The 18,465-nt window shown below is 30.6% G+C and overlaps 1 protein-coding gene across 2 annotated transcripts in view; it reads left to right on the top strand.

Annotated features, from left to right (window-relative positions):
- LOC134707708 (nucleoporin NUP188-like) overlaps positions 1-18,465 on the top strand; it is a 77,753-nt gene that overhangs the window by 54,735 nt on the left and 4,553 nt on the right. For both annotated transcript variants that reach the window (XM_063567709.1, XM_063567710.1), the window contains exons 34-46: positions 921-996; positions 2,345-2,545; positions 4,059-4,144; positions 4,662-4,816; positions 5,040-5,185; positions 5,903-6,034; positions 6,683-6,751; positions 7,022-7,132; positions 8,073-8,231; positions 8,859-8,996; positions 16,673-16,747; positions 17,608-17,723; positions 18,160-18,238. In XM_063567709.1, coding sequence (XP_063423779.1) covers positions 921-996; positions 2,345-2,545; positions 4,059-4,144; positions 4,662-4,816; positions 5,040-5,185; positions 5,903-6,034; positions 6,683-6,751; positions 7,022-7,132; positions 8,073-8,231; positions 8,859-8,996; positions 16,673-16,747; positions 17,608-17,723; positions 18,160-18,238 — 1,543 coding nt within the window. The remainder of the gene's footprint in view (positions 1-920; positions 997-2,344; positions 2,546-4,058; positions 4,145-4,661; positions 4,817-5,039; positions 5,186-5,902; positions 6,035-6,682; positions 6,752-7,021; positions 7,133-8,072; positions 8,232-8,858; positions 8,997-16,672; positions 16,748-17,607; positions 17,724-18,159; positions 18,239-18,465) is intronic.

Raw genomic sequence — 18,465 nt, forward strand, 5'->3', positions numbered from 1 at the left:
GGAGAATATTTGCCCCTCAGTCACAGTCTTATGACTTTGAAACTTATCTTAGTTTACATGTATTAGTTGGGGATTTTTAAGTTTAAGATGAACTGCTAATGTTTAGTCAATGGTATTTGGTTTGCAAATTTATTGGCATTTGCAAGTATTGTTTCCATGGAGATTATATAGCCCCACCCCCTCTTCATGGTTCATTGACTTTGAAACTTTTACATAGTTTACAAGTTAATGTTTGTATTTAGGTTTGGGAACGACTTATAATTAGTCAATGGTATTTGGTATGCAGTTGTATTAGCATTGGCACATCTCATTTACATAGAGATTGTTTAGCCATGTAACTCATTGACTTTGAATATTTGCATAACTTGTGTAAGATGTTAAAGTATTGCTATTTTGATTTCAACCTTTGCATAATCAAAATTACCAAAAAAAAGGAGACATATCTGTGATTACAGTTTATATTGTAAGTTAATTTAAGTTTATTGTTGTTACAAGATTTAAAGAGAATATTAACCATAGAAATTTTGAAAGGTTTGAAATACAATTTTTCAGTTTTCTCTTATTTCTTGCTTGTTGTTCTCTATAGTCTGGAAGGTTAAATTTTGAGAATAAAAAGCCTTTTAAATGTAACATCTGCATTTACAATAAATAAGAAACATTTATCTACTTATACAAATTAGAAGATGTTGGTTGATTACCAATGAGAAAACTCTAAACAAGAGACCAAAAGACTCAGAAACTAACAACTTTCGGTCACTGTACAGCCTTCAATAATGAGCAAAGCCCAATAGCCCATACTTGCATGATATTGTATTTGAGCATAGAAATATTTTAAAAGATGTTTCAATGAATTTTGGTTTATGACATATCTCCAGAAATGTAGAAGCATTGTGTATATGATTATATTTATGTTCTTGCAGTTCTAAGTTAGATGTGAGACTGAAGAAAGTTCTCAAAGATGTCAGCCAAGCAGACAGGTTTAAATATTGGTCAGAGGTAGATAGTTAATATTTGATATATCATCACTAAACGTTATAATTACAACACTAGCTAAAGTTGATGTGGATAAATGATTTACTCATTTATGTGTCTTGAATATTGATTTGTTTTTAGTAGTCGTACTACTGTTGTTTTTTAATTTAAAGTTAGCGATAATACATGTATTTTTTAAAGGAGGAGGGGTAATGTTTCTACTAATAAACATGTAGTTCATAGTACTATTTAGTTTTCAAAAAGGAGAATATGATTCTGTATTTATTATTTTTACACACCAAAAACAATTACAAACACAAGTGAACCAACGCCTGGTGAATCTGTAGTATGGTAGAGTCCTTAAAGTGGATACCTCGGGTATGCAGGGTCTTTATGATAAAAAACAAAAAATGTAGGGGGTCTTATAACAACAACACTTTAGGGACTGCAGCAGAAATTTATTGATCAACATGTTTCGGTACCTAGGGCACTGTCATCAGGATAAAAACAATACATAAAATCACCCTGAAGTACAAAATCGGGTTGTAAAAATTTAAACATCACAATTTTACAATGGTAAGTAACATTATTAATAGCAACTGCAAGTGAAAGTGAAGTTCATTGTAAGTAAACTATAAAAAGAAATTAAAATAAAATGTTTTTGTTGTGAAAATGTTTGTTAAAATTATTCTTCTAAAATGTGTTTGTCCTCTTGCATCGTGGAAAAAATAATGCAATAAGTTGTCAGGTTGTGTATAGACAGTAAAGGTTGTGTGGTCTGAATGTTCATTTAACTTTCTTCCCCAAAATAGACGACATTTACAAGCAATTCAATACCATTTCGACTGGCTTCCCGTGGCCAGAAGTACTGCTTCCAATTGCGTCAGGAATGCTGTAAAATGTTCCTAAAGTTTTTTGTTATAAGACTCTACACAAAAAATTGTATACTGGATTTCTGTTATTTGGATAGCCTGTTTGTCTAAGGAATTAAACAAAGTATGCTTATAAATTACAAGATCAAACAAGACAGATAGTAAAGAAAATGTTAGAAGAAAGATTTGTGATCAAATTTACAATATAAAATCTTTTATTTTAGAATCACCATTTCTGATGGCAAATAAAGCTTCTTCAGGGTGGAAAGGAAACTTGGAGATTTTCTTCCAAATATTGTATTGAGTTCCTGTACCTCAGAAATTGGTGTCACTTCCCACCTTGTTAGTAAATATGGTCAAGAAACAAATCACAAATTCTGTACAACTCAACTTTTTTTTAACTGATTGCCACCAAGAGGTGTTGGCATCCCTACTGTTGTTTGCTTGTCCAGTGGAAAGTATTTTATTCATATGATTCAATTCATGATTATTTTTTTCAGTACCTGAAGGACTGTCTGATAACAGAAAGTGAAAGAGAGACCAAAGAAGAAAATTTATCTGAGAGTCCTACTTTACAACTGCTAATGGGATGGAAAAATTTCCTGATCACTGTCAGCAAGTGTAATATCCCAGAGGTTCAGCTTACCCCAGGAATTAAAGAGCTCATAATTGTTGATTTGTTGGAGGGACTTCAAGCTTTGGTAAACTTCATAGTTTCAGACTTCTTAAAATAGTGATTGTTTATTTGCTGGAATGCATAAGCCTAATGAATAATGAAATTGCTTTTGTATGATTGTGTATATGACACAGACAAAAATAGCACACTTGCACAAGTTTTTAAGTCATTAAAGGCATATCCATTAATAGTTTTTATTAAAGTGGGGTATACGGTTTTACCTTTTTTAGCTCACCTGGCTCAAAGTGCCGAGTGAGCTTTTCTCATCATTTGGCATCCGTCGTCCGTTGTTGTTAACTTTTACAAAAATCTTCTCCTCTGAAACTACTGGGCCATATTAAACCAAACTTGGCCATAATCATCATTGGGGTATCTAGTTTAAAAATGTGTCCGGTGACCCGCCCAAAAAACCAAGATGGCCTCCATGGCTAAAAATAGAACATAGGGTTAAAATGCAGTTTTTGGCTTATAACTCAAAAACCAAAGCATTTAGAGCAAATCTGACGTGTGGTTAAATTGTATAAAATTGTAAATCAGGTCAAGATCTATCTGCCCTAAAATTTTCAGATGAATCGGACAACCATTTGTTGGGTTTCTGCCTCTGAATTAGTAATTTTAAAGAAATTTTGCTGTTTTTTGTTATAATCTTGAATATAATTAGATAAAGGTAAACTGTAAACAGCAATAATGTTCAGCAAAGTAAGATTTACAAAAAAATCAACATGACCGAAATGGTCAATTGACCCCTAAGTCAATTTTTAACAATTTTCATAAAATTTGTAAATTTTTACTAACATTTTCCACTGAAACTACTGGGCCAAGTTCATTATAGATAGAGATAATTGTAAGCAGCAAAAATGTTCAGTAAAGAAAAATGTGTACAAACACATCACCATCACCAAAACACAATTTTGTCATGAATCCATCTGCTTCCTTTGTTTAATAATCACATAGACCAAGGTGAGCGACACAGGCTCTTTAGAGCCTCTAGTCTGTTCATCTGTAAGTTTTTTCGTCCATCCCATGAATATATTTTGTCATATCTTTCTCAGGAACAACATTACAAGGATTTTTGAAATTTTGTTTCCGGGTTTATATGAGTCGGCATTACCTTATGATGCATTTTTAGATTTATCAATGGGCTTGGGTATCATAAGTTAGCAGTAGCTCACACAGATTCACTTGTTATTTTTATTTTACATTGATGTTTCAATCAATTTATAGTATGCTATAAATCATATGTAATTTTAGTACAACAATTGTTTTATTGTGTGCTTATCATAATTTTAATGTTAAACCTTGTAGAAAATATAGCTAAGCTAATGCATTAATTGATATTTACTTTTAACTCTTTGATATATGTCCTTGATGTTTCCTATATAAGGTTTGATGACTTAAGTATAAAAAAAGAAGATGTGAATGAATATTTAATATTTTCAATGTAATATTCAATTTAAAATTCAAAGAATTAAATCATCCACAATATAGATTTTCTGTGAAATGTTCAATTAGAGTACTGTATATGCTTATAATTTCAGGTGGCAGAATCATACACAGAATTGAAAATAAAACTGTCACAGAATATCAGTGCATTGATATTTACATTGATCAAGTTATGGACAAGGTATTACATTGTGCAATAATATATCTTATAGGACAAAAATTCAGACTACCTTGTAAACAGATAAAAGGCCTTCAACACAGAACTTTGGCTCACACTAAACAACAAGCTATTAAGGGCCCTAAAAATGATTAGTATTAGTCATGCTCTTGGAGAGTAATGGGAGAGAAAATAATATTATAGAAATATTCATGTAGAACCTATTCATAATTTTCTGAAAATTTAGCCATTTTTAGACTCCAACACTTCATTTTTAAATGATTTAAAACTGGGAAATTACTATTAGCCAAGCTGTTTATATACAAATAAAAGTTCAAGTAGTGTGAAATTTTGCACACAGCATCTTCATCATTAACAGATAAAAAAAACTCTGCTGGCCATCAAAGTTTTAGCTATTTTCAAGATGGCTGCTGCAAAAACACTATTGTAAAATCAGATGGACGGTGATTTAATATTTATTTTTCCTCTTGACAGTTATTGGAAGCTGTGTTAAATGATTGCATTATTTCTGTTTTTTTAGTTGTTTAACAAACAGGATGAGAATGATTAAAGAATTGGAGTCTGTAATCACACAGATGTTATCAAACAGTAAAACATTAATACCAACTATACAACTCGGAATTCTGGGAGCAATTACTGCCATACTTCAGTATAACAGAGATAATAAAACTATTAGTAAGTATGATTTCACTGATACATTCTTGTACTTACCATATAAACACTACATCAGTGTAAGTTATAATTTTGTACTAGTGAGTTAAATTTTGAAGTGCTTAGAAAAAGTCATTCATTCAACCTTGCTCAGTAAGTTGTTTTGCTTTCAACTCATATTTTGTTTTGAATGGCTTTACTTTTTATTTTTTGCTGCTAGATTAATTTTTTGGGCTTTTGATTTTAGATTTAGGTGAGAATTCAGCTGTTGCTGTTGCAATATTGCCTTCAATGTGTACATTGTTACTACAGAGCTGTCGGGAACTTCCGCCACCAGGGGATCTCACAAACAAATCTGATGACAAAGAAAACATGTCTGATGTTAGAATCAAGGTAATCTAATCTTAATGAGGTTTCACTTTTTCTTGTGATAACATCATCATTCTTACATTTGAATATTTAATAAAAGTAGAATATAAAATGAATCTATTACTGAAATATTTTCTTGAGTTACTGTTATTTTTGAGATGTGGTTTTAGTTACATCTTTGTTGTCTGATCTCCGTGTAGACTGAAGATTTGTTGTGATGAATTTAGCTGGCATATTAAGGAAGATCGCTACGCAATTTCGAAATAAATGGCTTTTCATAAAACAAGTATATATTGATAGGGAATTAATTAATGAATCAAAAAAGCAAAAAATATATAGAGGTCAATGTGCTTGTTTTTGAGATATAAGCCATAGCGGGAAAATTCTCTCTTTGATTTTTCATAGCTTTATCATTGACAACTTGAGGTTCTCAAAAACTATTAAAAAAGAAATAAGATTTTATTAGACTTTTACAGATGGCTTATAATTACATTCAAAAGATTTATATTAAAGACAAATTGGGGTCAATGGGCAATTTTTTTTACAGCATTCAAATAGATAAAACCAGAGGATAACGAAATCTAACAAAAATTCCAACATGACAAGTGAACTTCCTTAAGTAGATGTTCAGATTATGCTGATTTAATTTCTGTAGAATGTTCATAGTTTGTTATGTATATAGCACACATATAGTTGTTCTATTAACTCTATCAGACATTCTTACCATCTATCTTGTTTTAGCTTCAGATAGTGGCCTGTTGTTTGATACAAGAGATCCTACTACAGTGTCAGAGATCTGAGATATGGTTACCAATTATCCAAGAACACATGGTGCTATCTACACTTCTTTCATCAATGGAAATGTACATCAAGGTAAAATACTTTTTTCAATCATCATAAAATCAAATTTTTGATGCTTTTTATATCGAGATTATACATTATTGTTGATGTTATAAAAAATATTTTACTTCATATTTCAAAGTGTGCTGTAATAAGTCCTGGACATAAACGTTAGTACTGGCATGATTTAAGTAATATATTTGTGTGTGAATTTGCAGTTCAAAATTTAAGTATTAAACTGAAATTATGGTCGCAACTCTCTCTTGCAAAGTTAGCGACTATTTTGTTAGTTTTGATTGTTCTGCCTTTTGGTTTCATTTTAACTCAAACATTACATAGTTTTTTTTTTCCCTTTTAAAACTCAGATTCAAGCACACCTGATAAAGCACTAACTTACTACTAAGATTCTTTTTTTAATGTAAAGACATCATATATAAAAAAGAAGATATGGTATGATTGCCAATGAGACAACTGTCCACAAGAGACCAAAATGACACAGACATTAACAACTATAGGTCACCGTACAGCCTTCAACAATGAGCAAAGCCCATACCGCATAGTCAGCTATAAAAGGCCCTGATAAGACAATGTAAAACAATTCAAACGAGAAAACTAATGACCTTATATACATCATGTTCATTTAATATAGTTCCACTATATTTGTTCATTTTATCTTTATAGGCTAGACAGGCTCTGAGTTATGTCCATGCAGCTTTTCTTTTACTTCTCACCATTGCAAAAAATGAAAAGGTAAGCACTATCTTATCAACACTTTTTGATACAAACCATGAATACAAAATAGCGGAATATTATTTCTGTAAAATTAAAGTCATGACTTTCGTTTTTGTTAATAATAGTCTTCTGTCAAATGAATTTTTTTTAAAAATTAAGCTAATCAGATTTTTTTTAATTTTTGCCTTTTATATTTTGATTTCAGCTTATTTTGTAGACTTTTTAAAAATTCTTGTGTTATTCAAACTGACACATAAATTACCTGTTTTGCATGTTTTCTATTGTCAGGGGGCAGAGTCAGTTGTGATGAGTGGTCTTGTTCAGCATACATGTCTGTCAGTAATGCTTCTCTACCAGAAAGAAACTGAATTTTTCCCGAAAACTTTGTCTGTAGGCAAGGTTAGTTGATGATAAATAAATATATGGTACCTATAATGGTTTACTTTTTTTTTAAATTGTTATTTGGATGGAGAGTTGTCTCATTGGCACTCACACCACATCTTCCTATCTCTTTCAATATTGAGATTTCCATCAAATGATTTGGAATAAAACTTAACTATTTTATATATTTATACCAAATGACATGTAAGAGATACTTGTCTTATGGTTGAAGATCATATATTGGCTATTGTATGTTTTTTTGTTGTTTTTTTATTCTGTGCTTAGGTTGCTGCTTTGTTGACATGTACATTACAACTTTTATTATTACCACATGATGATCACTTAAAAGATTTATTATGAATCATTTAATAAGATACTAAGGTTGCTAGGGTTAGGTTGTTGAAAACCACCACAAAAACTTTGTATTATTATATGTACCAGAACTGTATTTGCTTCTAACTCTATGACCCACAGAAAATGATGGTAAGTGATGTCAAACAATCTATTACATTTTACCCTTGAATAGCCTTTAATATTAGAATATTATACTAAAAGTTAAAACACTTTTGACATTTGATGCATTCTGTTCTTTTGTGCTTAAATTCTTGAAGGGAGCAATAGAAAAGTTGGTAGATTCACTAGAGACCGGTATGTGTGAAATATTTTTATGCCACACCTCTGATAGAAGAGGGCATTCTATTTTTCAGTCTGTCTGTCTGTCTCGCTTCAGGCTAAAGGTTTTTGGTCAAGAAAGTTTTATGTGAAGTTGAAATCCAATTAACTTGAAACTTCGTACACATGTTCCCTATGATAAGTTCTTTCTAATTTCATGCCTAATGTAAGTTTTGATCCTAATTTCACAATCCACTAAACATAGAAAATGATAGTGTGAGTGGGGCAACCGTTTACCATAGACACTTTCTTGTTTTCAATGAACATTATCTAATTTTTATTCCAGCCTAAAGAGTCTATGGCTGGTACAGAGGATAAAAGTCAATGGCATACTGTATTATGTATCTGTCTAGATCTGTATGCCACCATACTAGGGTTATTGAAGTATTCCTTCCTTGAAGATTCACTCAATTTTGTGGGTGCTCATCAAGACAGAATGCAAGAGGTGATTTATTATTTATTTCAGAAAATATGATAATTACTATAAGATTTTTGGGATTTTGTAATATCAATTAGTAGATGGTAAATCTGAAATATATTTTACTGAATTAATCAATATTTACTTTTCCTCTGAAGCTTACAATATATAAAAGAATATATTTTACATAAACATAACAATATTATAAATACAATGGTAAGTAAATTCCCACAAAAAACCCATTTCTGTTCACATATCACATGTTGCTGAAATAATTTACCTCAGGTATGCTAGTTACCAATTGTCTGGAGGCTAAATAATAATCGTTCAGAGCAGAAGAACTGAAAGGGTATGAATGGAACACCCACAATCCTTTTCTGCAAATTATGTATATTGTTTTACTTGTTTTAGTTTCTTTGCTTATCCACTAAAAGTGAATTGTGGTGCAACTTTTTCCTTTCAAAATGTTTGTGGCACTTTAACTCTAAAAGTTGAAAAACAGGAAATTGAAATTGTCAAAATTCAAATATTAAGTTAAAGAAAATAATCCTGGTATTTAATGCAAGTGTACCTTTTGAAAAATTTAGTCTTGAGTCATATTCGCATTATAAGACAATTATTCGGGTAAAAAGATGAACTATTGTATAATTACAGTGTTTAGAGAGGTCTAGAATTACAATGACAGATGCAGCCATGTTAGAAGCAGAGAAAACTTGTGCCTTTATCAATCTGTTATCTAAATTCAACAGAGAATGGAGGCTTCATCTAGGAGAATCACTTGTGAAATTACAGGTATACTATTTTTCTTGTAATTTCATAGTTGATCAGGAACTTATAGAGTATGAGTGAGTGCATATGCAGGTCTACAGTTATTATGGTTCTCACAAAGGAGAGTGCATGAAAATTTGTCTGGACTCACCATTTTCAAAACAGTGAATCCAAAGATAAATCAAGATTGAAATAGTTTGTATAAACTGAATTTAATGTCATTTTATTGTTCCATTTGCAATAAGATATCCTCTTCTTACTGTTTGGCTCACCATGAACAAAAATATCCCTGGACTCACCTTTAAAAATCCTTAAACCCTGGTCATATGAACCTGATATGCATTTGTGTTTGGAGATATCAAGGTTGCATAATCACCTCCTAGGCCACTTGAACATTATTAATATTGCTTGCTTCAAGTGAATGCAAGTATTGTGTTATTTATGAGTACAGTTTCTTTGATATTTTACAATTTAAAATGATTAAATTATACAAATTGGGTATAGTTAGTAATTTAGTCATTCCCACAATAACCCATCTTGGAGTTGATCCTGAAATGTTTATTTAAGCAAATTTGGCTATTTTTTCCTTGGCTTAAATTTCTATGACCATGTTGCTGAAACTACTTTTGTAACCTTTCTAAAAGCTATGTACATTTTTCTGTAATGAATATTTTCAATTTACCATTGTTGTGCTGATATAAAGAGTAGTAAGGGGGAAATAAAATGTGTTTTCAGCGTTGTATCACCTTCACTGGTTATCCAATGAATAAATCTATTGTAGAGTTGTCATATGTTTAGATGTACTTAGCAAAATAATTATTTCTGTGACTGTTTTGTAGGTTCCTACAAGATAGTTATTTAGCTAATTTGTAATCAATTCCATCTTCATGCCTAATATATCATATACTATGTGACAACTCCAGATTCTACTGATAAGGAAAGGTAACACTAGGCCACCAAAAGTTAAATTTCAATTATTAGTTCAGTGTAGGTGGTCTAGAGCAATGGCCACAGTGCAGGCAGTGTTGTCTCAATATTGCAATAGCATCCTTTCAAATATGGATTAAATATGTGTTTACAAGTGGTTAATAATGTGTGACTGGGCCAATGTTTGACTGATTTTGCTTGAAAGTCCCCCAGGACCTAGTTTACACATTAATAACCTCTAAAAATATGTGTTTATTCCTATGATCTAATGCTTTTCTACTTCTTGTTTAGTAATATTAAAAAATGGTGGTATCATTATATGTTCTATATCATGTATATGGATTTGGGTGTTGATGGTAGATTTCAATTATAGTCTTTGGTCTTAAATTAACTTATTCACAGTTTTTCTATACTTTAGACTCTTTTTATTCCCCCTTCATAGGCTACAGGCCATTAAGTGATTTCCGTGGTATCTTTGTGTCTGTCCCATTACGTTTCTTTTCTCTGACTTAATTTTTGTTCATTAAGATTTTATGATGCTCAAACATTTAATTGCTGATAACCAAAACAAAGTTTGATTTTGGGCCGTGAGTCACTTACTTTTCAAGAGTTATGCACATTTTTAACTTAAACAAAATGCACATCATGGCTTTGAGAATGCAATCAGTAGCACTCAAAATTCTTCAGTTTGTATATCTTGGCTTTGTCTTTACAATTTTCATTTGGATTAGAACTCGGATTACTGGTAATGAATAAATATTGTTCTGAAAAACAGATCGAATATGGTACCTGTATGCCTAATGAAAGTGTGTTAAAAAAGGTAATACTTTCTCCTTCACTGTTAAGGATATGTAAAACAGGATTTGCACGCTCTGTAACAAGAAAGTTATTTGATGGTAATGATAGAATATCCCTTGGTCGAAACTGGTCTTCATAACTATTTATAGAATGGTGTCCTCCGTATATGTTCTTGATATTGCCCGATTGATCCAAGAAAACAGTCCTTGCATTGAGGTCTTCAGATAGCAAATCAACAACACCAATAATGTTACAGTTATTAGATGTTAGTCGACGCGGAATAGTAAATAATGGTTTGTTGTGACAATCATTTTCGAAAACTTTCTCTCGTAATCCTGTCTGATTCATCACTATTACCTTTCTCTGTACAACTTTCTTGATAGATTCTTTATCAAAGACACTTATTATGACCTTGTTGTCTTGAGTAGCATGAACACCAAATGGTTGTAATGGTGATACATCGTAGCAGGAATCCTTTAATTCTGTCTTTCCAGATGGTATTATTTTTAGAATAGATGAGCCAATAACGGTGAGAAGTAAATCACCATTTGTCATTTGTGACATGTTTAAAATGGTGCAATTGAAGTTCATCAAATTTTTTAAATCATTTTGAGTTGGAACTACCTTCTTTAACATTGTTTGATCGCTTAACCACATTGAACCATCTTGAGTAACATGAAGGTTGTAACATGTATTGAGATTTGTACAGTATTGTCCAATTACTTTTGGCTCTGGGTTATATGGGCTTGTGACATTCTCAAGGGAACCAAAGAGTTTTTGAAGGTCAGGCAATTTACCTGAACCAGGAGAAAACTTTGGCACATGCCGAAATGTTGTATTTACTGGTCCCATACCTGTCTCAATAGTGTTCAGCAAGGTATCAGCAGAAGTGAAAACTGTCCTGGCATCATTTGTTTTTAGTATATTATTTACAACTTCTTTCTGGCTCAGTAAACACTTGAGATTTCCTTTCACGTTTTTCTCCTCTTGATTGATAGATTTGGACACTTTATCTCGACATAGGCAAAGTTTTTCCAGGAGTTCATTTGCATGTTCATTTACTGCGTTTAATAAAGCTTCCTTATATTCCAATATTTCTTGCCTTGTCTTATTAAAGCTAGCGTGTTCAAGGAATTCAATTTTACGTAGTTCTTCTCCGCTACATGTTTGAGTATGGATACTGGTATCAATTTTTTTCTGTGATTTTCGTAATATCTCCTTTTTCATTTCAAATTCATGAGTAATCTCTGTCAATTTATGGAATTTGTGATCTTTTCCAATACACAAATAACACACAAGATGATTACACGATTTGCAGAAGTGACAACATTTTTTTAGAGAATGTTCATGGCATAATAAATTTGAAAAGCTTGTTTTTACTTCTTCAGTCTTTTTCTCATATTTTCCAATGTCTATCATAGTATGATCCTTTGCTGAAGGGAACTTTGGATGGACTTTGTCACAACATCTTTGACACATCTCTAGTTTGCATTCCATACATTGTTTAGTCACATTTATTGAAATTTCACATAATTGACAGACCAAGGAAATCTGTCCTTTAGAAAACAAGGTATTTGTAGGCTGTCCTTCAGAAAACAAAGTATTTGTAGGCTGTCCTTCAGAAAACAAAGTACTAGTTAACTGTCCTTGGAAAAACAAATTATTGGTAGTTTGTCCTTTAGAAAGTTTAGAACTCTGTCCATGAGACCAAAATGCCATTTTGTATTTTAAAATATCAAAAGTATCTTTAACTTCCTTTACATTTCACTCTGTATAAAATGTTTACCCAATTTACTTGACAAACAGATTTAAGGCTAGCAGTGTTATATTTTTTGTTGACCTTTTGTATGAAAAAATATACAGAAAAATTTCTCCCAAGTAAAATTTGAGATAAGATAAATCTGACTTTTGTCAGTTCTAAATATTTTTTTCAGATGTGCAAAGTATACCATGTGTCATGGCAACCATATTGGTTTATTTTCAAATTTGTGAAGAAGCCTCTAGAATCATGACCTAAATATAAATAGTCTTCAGAAAACGTAAACTTTATGCAATAATATTTTATCAATCATGATTATTTTCATAAATTTAAATTTGATTACCGGTATTTAAAGAAATAAAATTAGAACAATTACGATTTTAGCTTCGAGATTCTACACATACATGCTTTGATCTATTTATAGCCAAATTAGTTTACCTGTGTGAAAATATAAATAATGGATATTAATTTGTTTACTAAACAAATAAAGACAGTATGCAGATGACTCATGTCTCTTATTAGATGAAGATGAGCAATCTTTAGAAAAATGTTTATAAACTTTAGAAAAATTTTCTGAGTGTGCGGGACTTAGGGCTAATTTTGATAAAACTGAAGCCATATGGATTGGGTCAAAGATTCACTCAAGGGATAAATTAACAACTACAAGAAATTTAAACTGGAATCATTCAGGAAAATTTAAACTTTTAGGAATAAAATTTGATCTGTTCAGTGAAAATAAAACGCTTGTAAATTTTGAAGAAAAAATAAAAAAAATACAGAGCCTGCTAAATTCCTGGGTTTATAGAGATTTAACATATATGGGAAAGATCACTGTCATTAAATCACTTGCTCTACCTATTCTTATTCAATAATTGACAGTTTTGCCAAACCCGCCGGATGATAAAATAAAAGAAATCCAAAATATTTTTTTTAGTTTCTTGTGGTCAGGAAAACCAGACAAGATTAAAAGAAAAGTTATGATAGGGTTATTTGAAAATGGGGGGTTGAAAATGCCAGATATAAGATCCTTTTGTTATTCATTAAAGATGACATGGATAAATAAACTTTTAGACCCCTTGAATATATCCCCATGGAAAACATTGTTAATAGATCAATACAACAGATTAGGAGCAGACAAAATATGGTTGATGACCCCTGATGGTATCCAAAAGATTCTTCAAATTTTAATAGTTTCTGGAAAGATATTTTACTAAACTGGAATATCCTAAACACTATCACTAATGACACTGCTGAAGGGATCATGAAACAATCCATATGGCTAAACAAGAGTTTTAAAATTAATAATAAAACTATCTTTTACCAGAGGTGGGTTGAATCAGGAGTTTTCTTTATAGGTGATTTACTTGATGAAAACAGCAAATTTTTTACTTTAAAGGAATTCTGCGAAAAATATAATCTTAATATTAATTTCTTGGAATACCACTCTTTGCTGCATATGATACCAAAAGACTGGAAAAATTTAATCACTACTTCAGAGAAAATTATGCACATATCTAACGATAAATTTGAATTTATAAAAAACAATAAAAAGTCATGTCAGTTCTTTTATAAAAAATTCTTGTCAATGTATACAGCACGTCCTACAAAACAAGAAGACAAAATGTGTAAGGAACTAGGCACTCATATAGAAAATTGGGATTTCATCTATAGTTTACCCTTTTGTTGCACTAAAAACCACAAATTTAGTATGTTCCAGTTTAAGATTTTACATAGAACTCTCGCTACAAATGCATTATTGCAGAAATATGGGTTAAAAGAAACTAATTTATGTAGTTTCTGTAATGAAACTAAAGAAACTATAAGTCACCTATTCTGGGATTGTAACCTAGTTAGAAATTTGTGGTTAGAAATTGCAGCACTTTTTCAAGTTGAAAATAATATAACTTTAATTCTTAATGTGGAAAACATTGTTCTTGGGTCAGAGTCTTGGGATATTTCCCTAAACTTATTCACTATTCTGGTTAAATATTACATTTATACATGTCTCTTTAATAATTCATTACCGACTCTTACGAGTGTCATAGCCATGATTAAAAATTCCTACCAAATAGAAAAAATATCTACCTCCTTTTACAGATCCCCTAGAGCAAGAGAGAAATTTGATTGTAAATGGGAATTAATTAAAAACATAGTTCACATGTGAGGAGAGATCTTTCTATTTTGTACTTACTTAAGGCTTTATAATAGTTCATGTAGAATTAATTATATGTTGATGCACATCACAACTGGACAGTGATTTGTGTGCATCTTAAAAGTACTATCTATGTTTATTGCTATTGTTATACATGTTATACATATTATTGATATACTAATTTTTGTTTGATTGTATTTGAATTATCTCCCCTTGACTTAGGTTGACATTTATTTATGTGACTCTGTCCAACATATTGTCCAATATGTTATCTGTTAATGATCTCTGGTGACCTCTCCTGGTACCTCTCATGTTCAACATCTTTGTATAGGGAGTGATGCATGTGGCTAGAGGAGAAGGCTGATGCCATCATTAACCTTATCAACATATTCCGGTATTCTAATCCAGAGTGATAAAAGATGTGTATGATCTGGTAGAAAATTTAGACTAATTAGCATCTAACTTTTTAATTTTAGACTGTTATTGGAAAATTTAATATCAATATATGTATTATGAAATAACTATATAACTATATATCACAATATATACTTGGTGTATTTTCAGATGAAATAAAAATAAATTACAAAAAAAACCAAATAAAGAAAAAATATGGATAGAAGATAATAATTCACATGAATATTTCAGGACATTTGATTTATTTTAATAAATATAGGATTTAAAAACTGCAAGTGTAAACAAGTTTTATCATTACATAATCAGCTAATATTTTTTTTACGCAAACATCAAACATCGTGGTGATGTAACTGCTAAAAATCACCTCAAGCTTCCTCCAGCCCTTTCACATATTAAGCAATTGTCAGGGTTAGTAACACCTCAGGATTAGATCTACTTATTAATGCAGAATATTCACTGAATATGCATTCATCGTCTAATTGAATATATCAAGTAATCAGATATTTTTAGCTGATATTTTGGGTATCCGATTGGCCGGAGTCTACTGTACTATGAAGTTATGAAGTGTATCAAATATTCTGAACTGATGAGGCATATCAAATATTCTGAACTTATGAGGCATATCAAATATTCTGAACTTATGAGGCATATCAAATATTCTGAACTTATGAGGCATATCAAATATTCTGAACTTATGAGGCATATCAAATATTCTGAACTTATGAGGCATCTCAAATATTCTGAACTTATGAGGCATATCAAATATTCTAAACTTATGAAGGGTATCAAATATTCAATAAGATTTAAAAGTTAAAGTTTTCAAAGTTTGTAAAAATGTTGAGGCATGTTAAACAATTTTTAAGATTACTTTAGACTTTAAATGATAAAAGTTCAGTGATAAAAATTGATTTATTAGAAATTACCTGTTGTAAATGCACCACTATATGTAGTTTTATTACCTGAATTTTAAAAAATTAAATAACTTGAAAAATTTATGTATAGTTTTTAATTTTTATTAAAGTGTTATAAATGATGTGAAAAAAAAAGAAATTTGTATTTGAAATTAATATGAAATTTGACTTATATCCCAATTATTAAAAGAAAAAATGGTTCAATTAAGTTTTTTGCACTTCTTCATTTCATTGACAGATTCAAATTTTGTGAAATGATGCATGGAAGCTTTAGAAAATTTCCCAAATCTTTTGCATAAGTGCTGTCATATTTGTTATTCTTCTTCTTGAGAGAACTATTCTTAAGGACACAACTTCAGTTTTTATAATAGATATAGGATGATGCGGTGTGAGTTCGTTTTAGATGAGACTTACAATGGTATTCTATAGTCTCTCTGTCAACTATTAATATGAGAACTCAAATTGGCTTTTACTTTGAAAATTCCCATGAAATTTTAACACAACATTAGGATTCAAAGGAGAAATTTCCCTTTGATTTTGAAATTTGTTAGTTGTGTCATTCCTGAGTTCACAGACTTTAAGCTATAGATCTTTCATATCTGACTTTGATGTGCATTTTCCAACAAAAAAATACCTATATTTCAAGAAATTGGAATTTGTAATAATTATATACATTTTATAATTTAATCATTTTATTACATGTAATTTAATATATTTAATGAATATTTATATTTTGCAGACAAGTATGATGTATATGACCCAAACATTTATTGCTTTTCTTATGAGACCAAGATATCTTCAACAAGTATTAGAGGTTGGTATATTTAACATGATCTAGTTGTATGATGTTCAAGTGTCACCTCACTTCACATATCCTCTTCATGCCGGTCGGCATTTAAGGCCCTGATGTTCAAGTCTATTGTATGATATATTGATATATTTATAAACTTCTAGTAACAATTGATAAATCATCAGACATTTTAAGTTGAAATATTATAATATTGTTTCAAGTAGTATAGAGAATGATATCAGGGAAAGAGAAAAAGAGACAACAAACGACTAAAGAACAAAAGACAGCAGAAGGCCACCAATGGGTCTTAAATGCATAGAGAAAATCCTGCTATAAGATGGGAGCTTTAGCTGACCCCTTAACAATAATGTATACTAGTTCAGTAAAATAGAAGCCACACTTAACACTGAAACATACAAATTAACCAAAAATTAAAAAAAAAAAAACCACAGAAGACTAACAAAGACTAGATACAAGGTGGTTACCCAACACCTTCACTAAAATTAATCTGGCTTGTTTAATTTTCCTAAAATTTTGACAAAGTACCTTTGACAAAAATATATAAAATTTAAAAAATTTGAACCAACCGTTTTATCAGAAAAATAACACTGGTTATATAGCTGTTTGACAAACACTAATTTTGATCAGTGAGAAGCTTAATATTCCCTTATCAACACAACGTAATTAAAACATTTAGCTGATTTTACAGAGTTATCTCCCTGTGGTTTTAGGTACCACCTGAAATGTCTCCGTTAATTGTCTCTATATTTTTTACAGCAACAGAATGGTCAGACCAGTCGTCCAAGATTTACTGCCTCTCCAGTCTTACAACAACAAAGACTAGAGTTAAATGTCTCAGTTAATTGTCTCTATATATTTTACAGCAACAGAATGGTCAGACCAGTCGTCCAAGATTTACTGCCTCACCAGTGTTACAACAACAAAGCTCAACAGAAGATATAGATAAACCATCAAAACAACTTGTACATATACAGCACAGGTACTTATATAGAAAAGAAGATGTGGTATGCTTACATGGTCTAGGTTTAAGATATATAGATGTTGATCTTGTTACTTCTCTAATGATGGGACGTACCAGTAGTAATTTTCAAATAAAATAATAAATGCTCTTGGGATACAGTAGAAGCTTCTTCAAAATAAAAAATTAGCAACTGATTCCAAAGAAAAATGTTTTTTTTTAATTTCTTTGTCTACAGCTTACTGATAAATAAACCTAGTTTTTGACAATCAACATTACACTTCGATACAGCAATCAGAAGCAAGACAAATTTCTCTATATTCAGATGCAGTTCAACAAGATCTAAACTCATGACATTTTACCAAAATCTGAAATATCATTCAATTACTTTTACTTTGCCTGAAAAAAATATTGACTAGAAAAAAATCAATGCTGTTTTTTTTGTTTTTTATTATAGAATGTTAGATGTTCTTTCCCATAGTTTGTCATCATTGAAGAAGTTCACACCAGATTTATGTGAAATTTTACATGAACAGGCAAGTTATTCAAATATGATAAATAATAGATTTGTCTTTTATGGTATTATGAGAGTACATGTATAAATAATAATTGTACTTTGCCAATATATATGTAAATACAATGTAATACTTAGCTATCAAATGAATGACTAATATTTTTTTTTGTTTATTTGAAATTTGAAATAACATCAGAAATGTGATACCCACTGAATAAACTGTGTAGAGTGTTACTTTAAAGTGTGCAC

Source organism: Mytilus trossulus, chromosome 2 (genome assembly GCF_036588685.1).
Source record: "Mytilus trossulus isolate FHL-02 chromosome 2, PNRI_Mtr1.1.1.hap1, whole genome shotgun sequence".
In the NCBI taxonomy this organism is placed as follows: Eukaryota; Metazoa; Mollusca; class Bivalvia; order Mytilida; family Mytilidae; genus Mytilus; species Mytilus trossulus.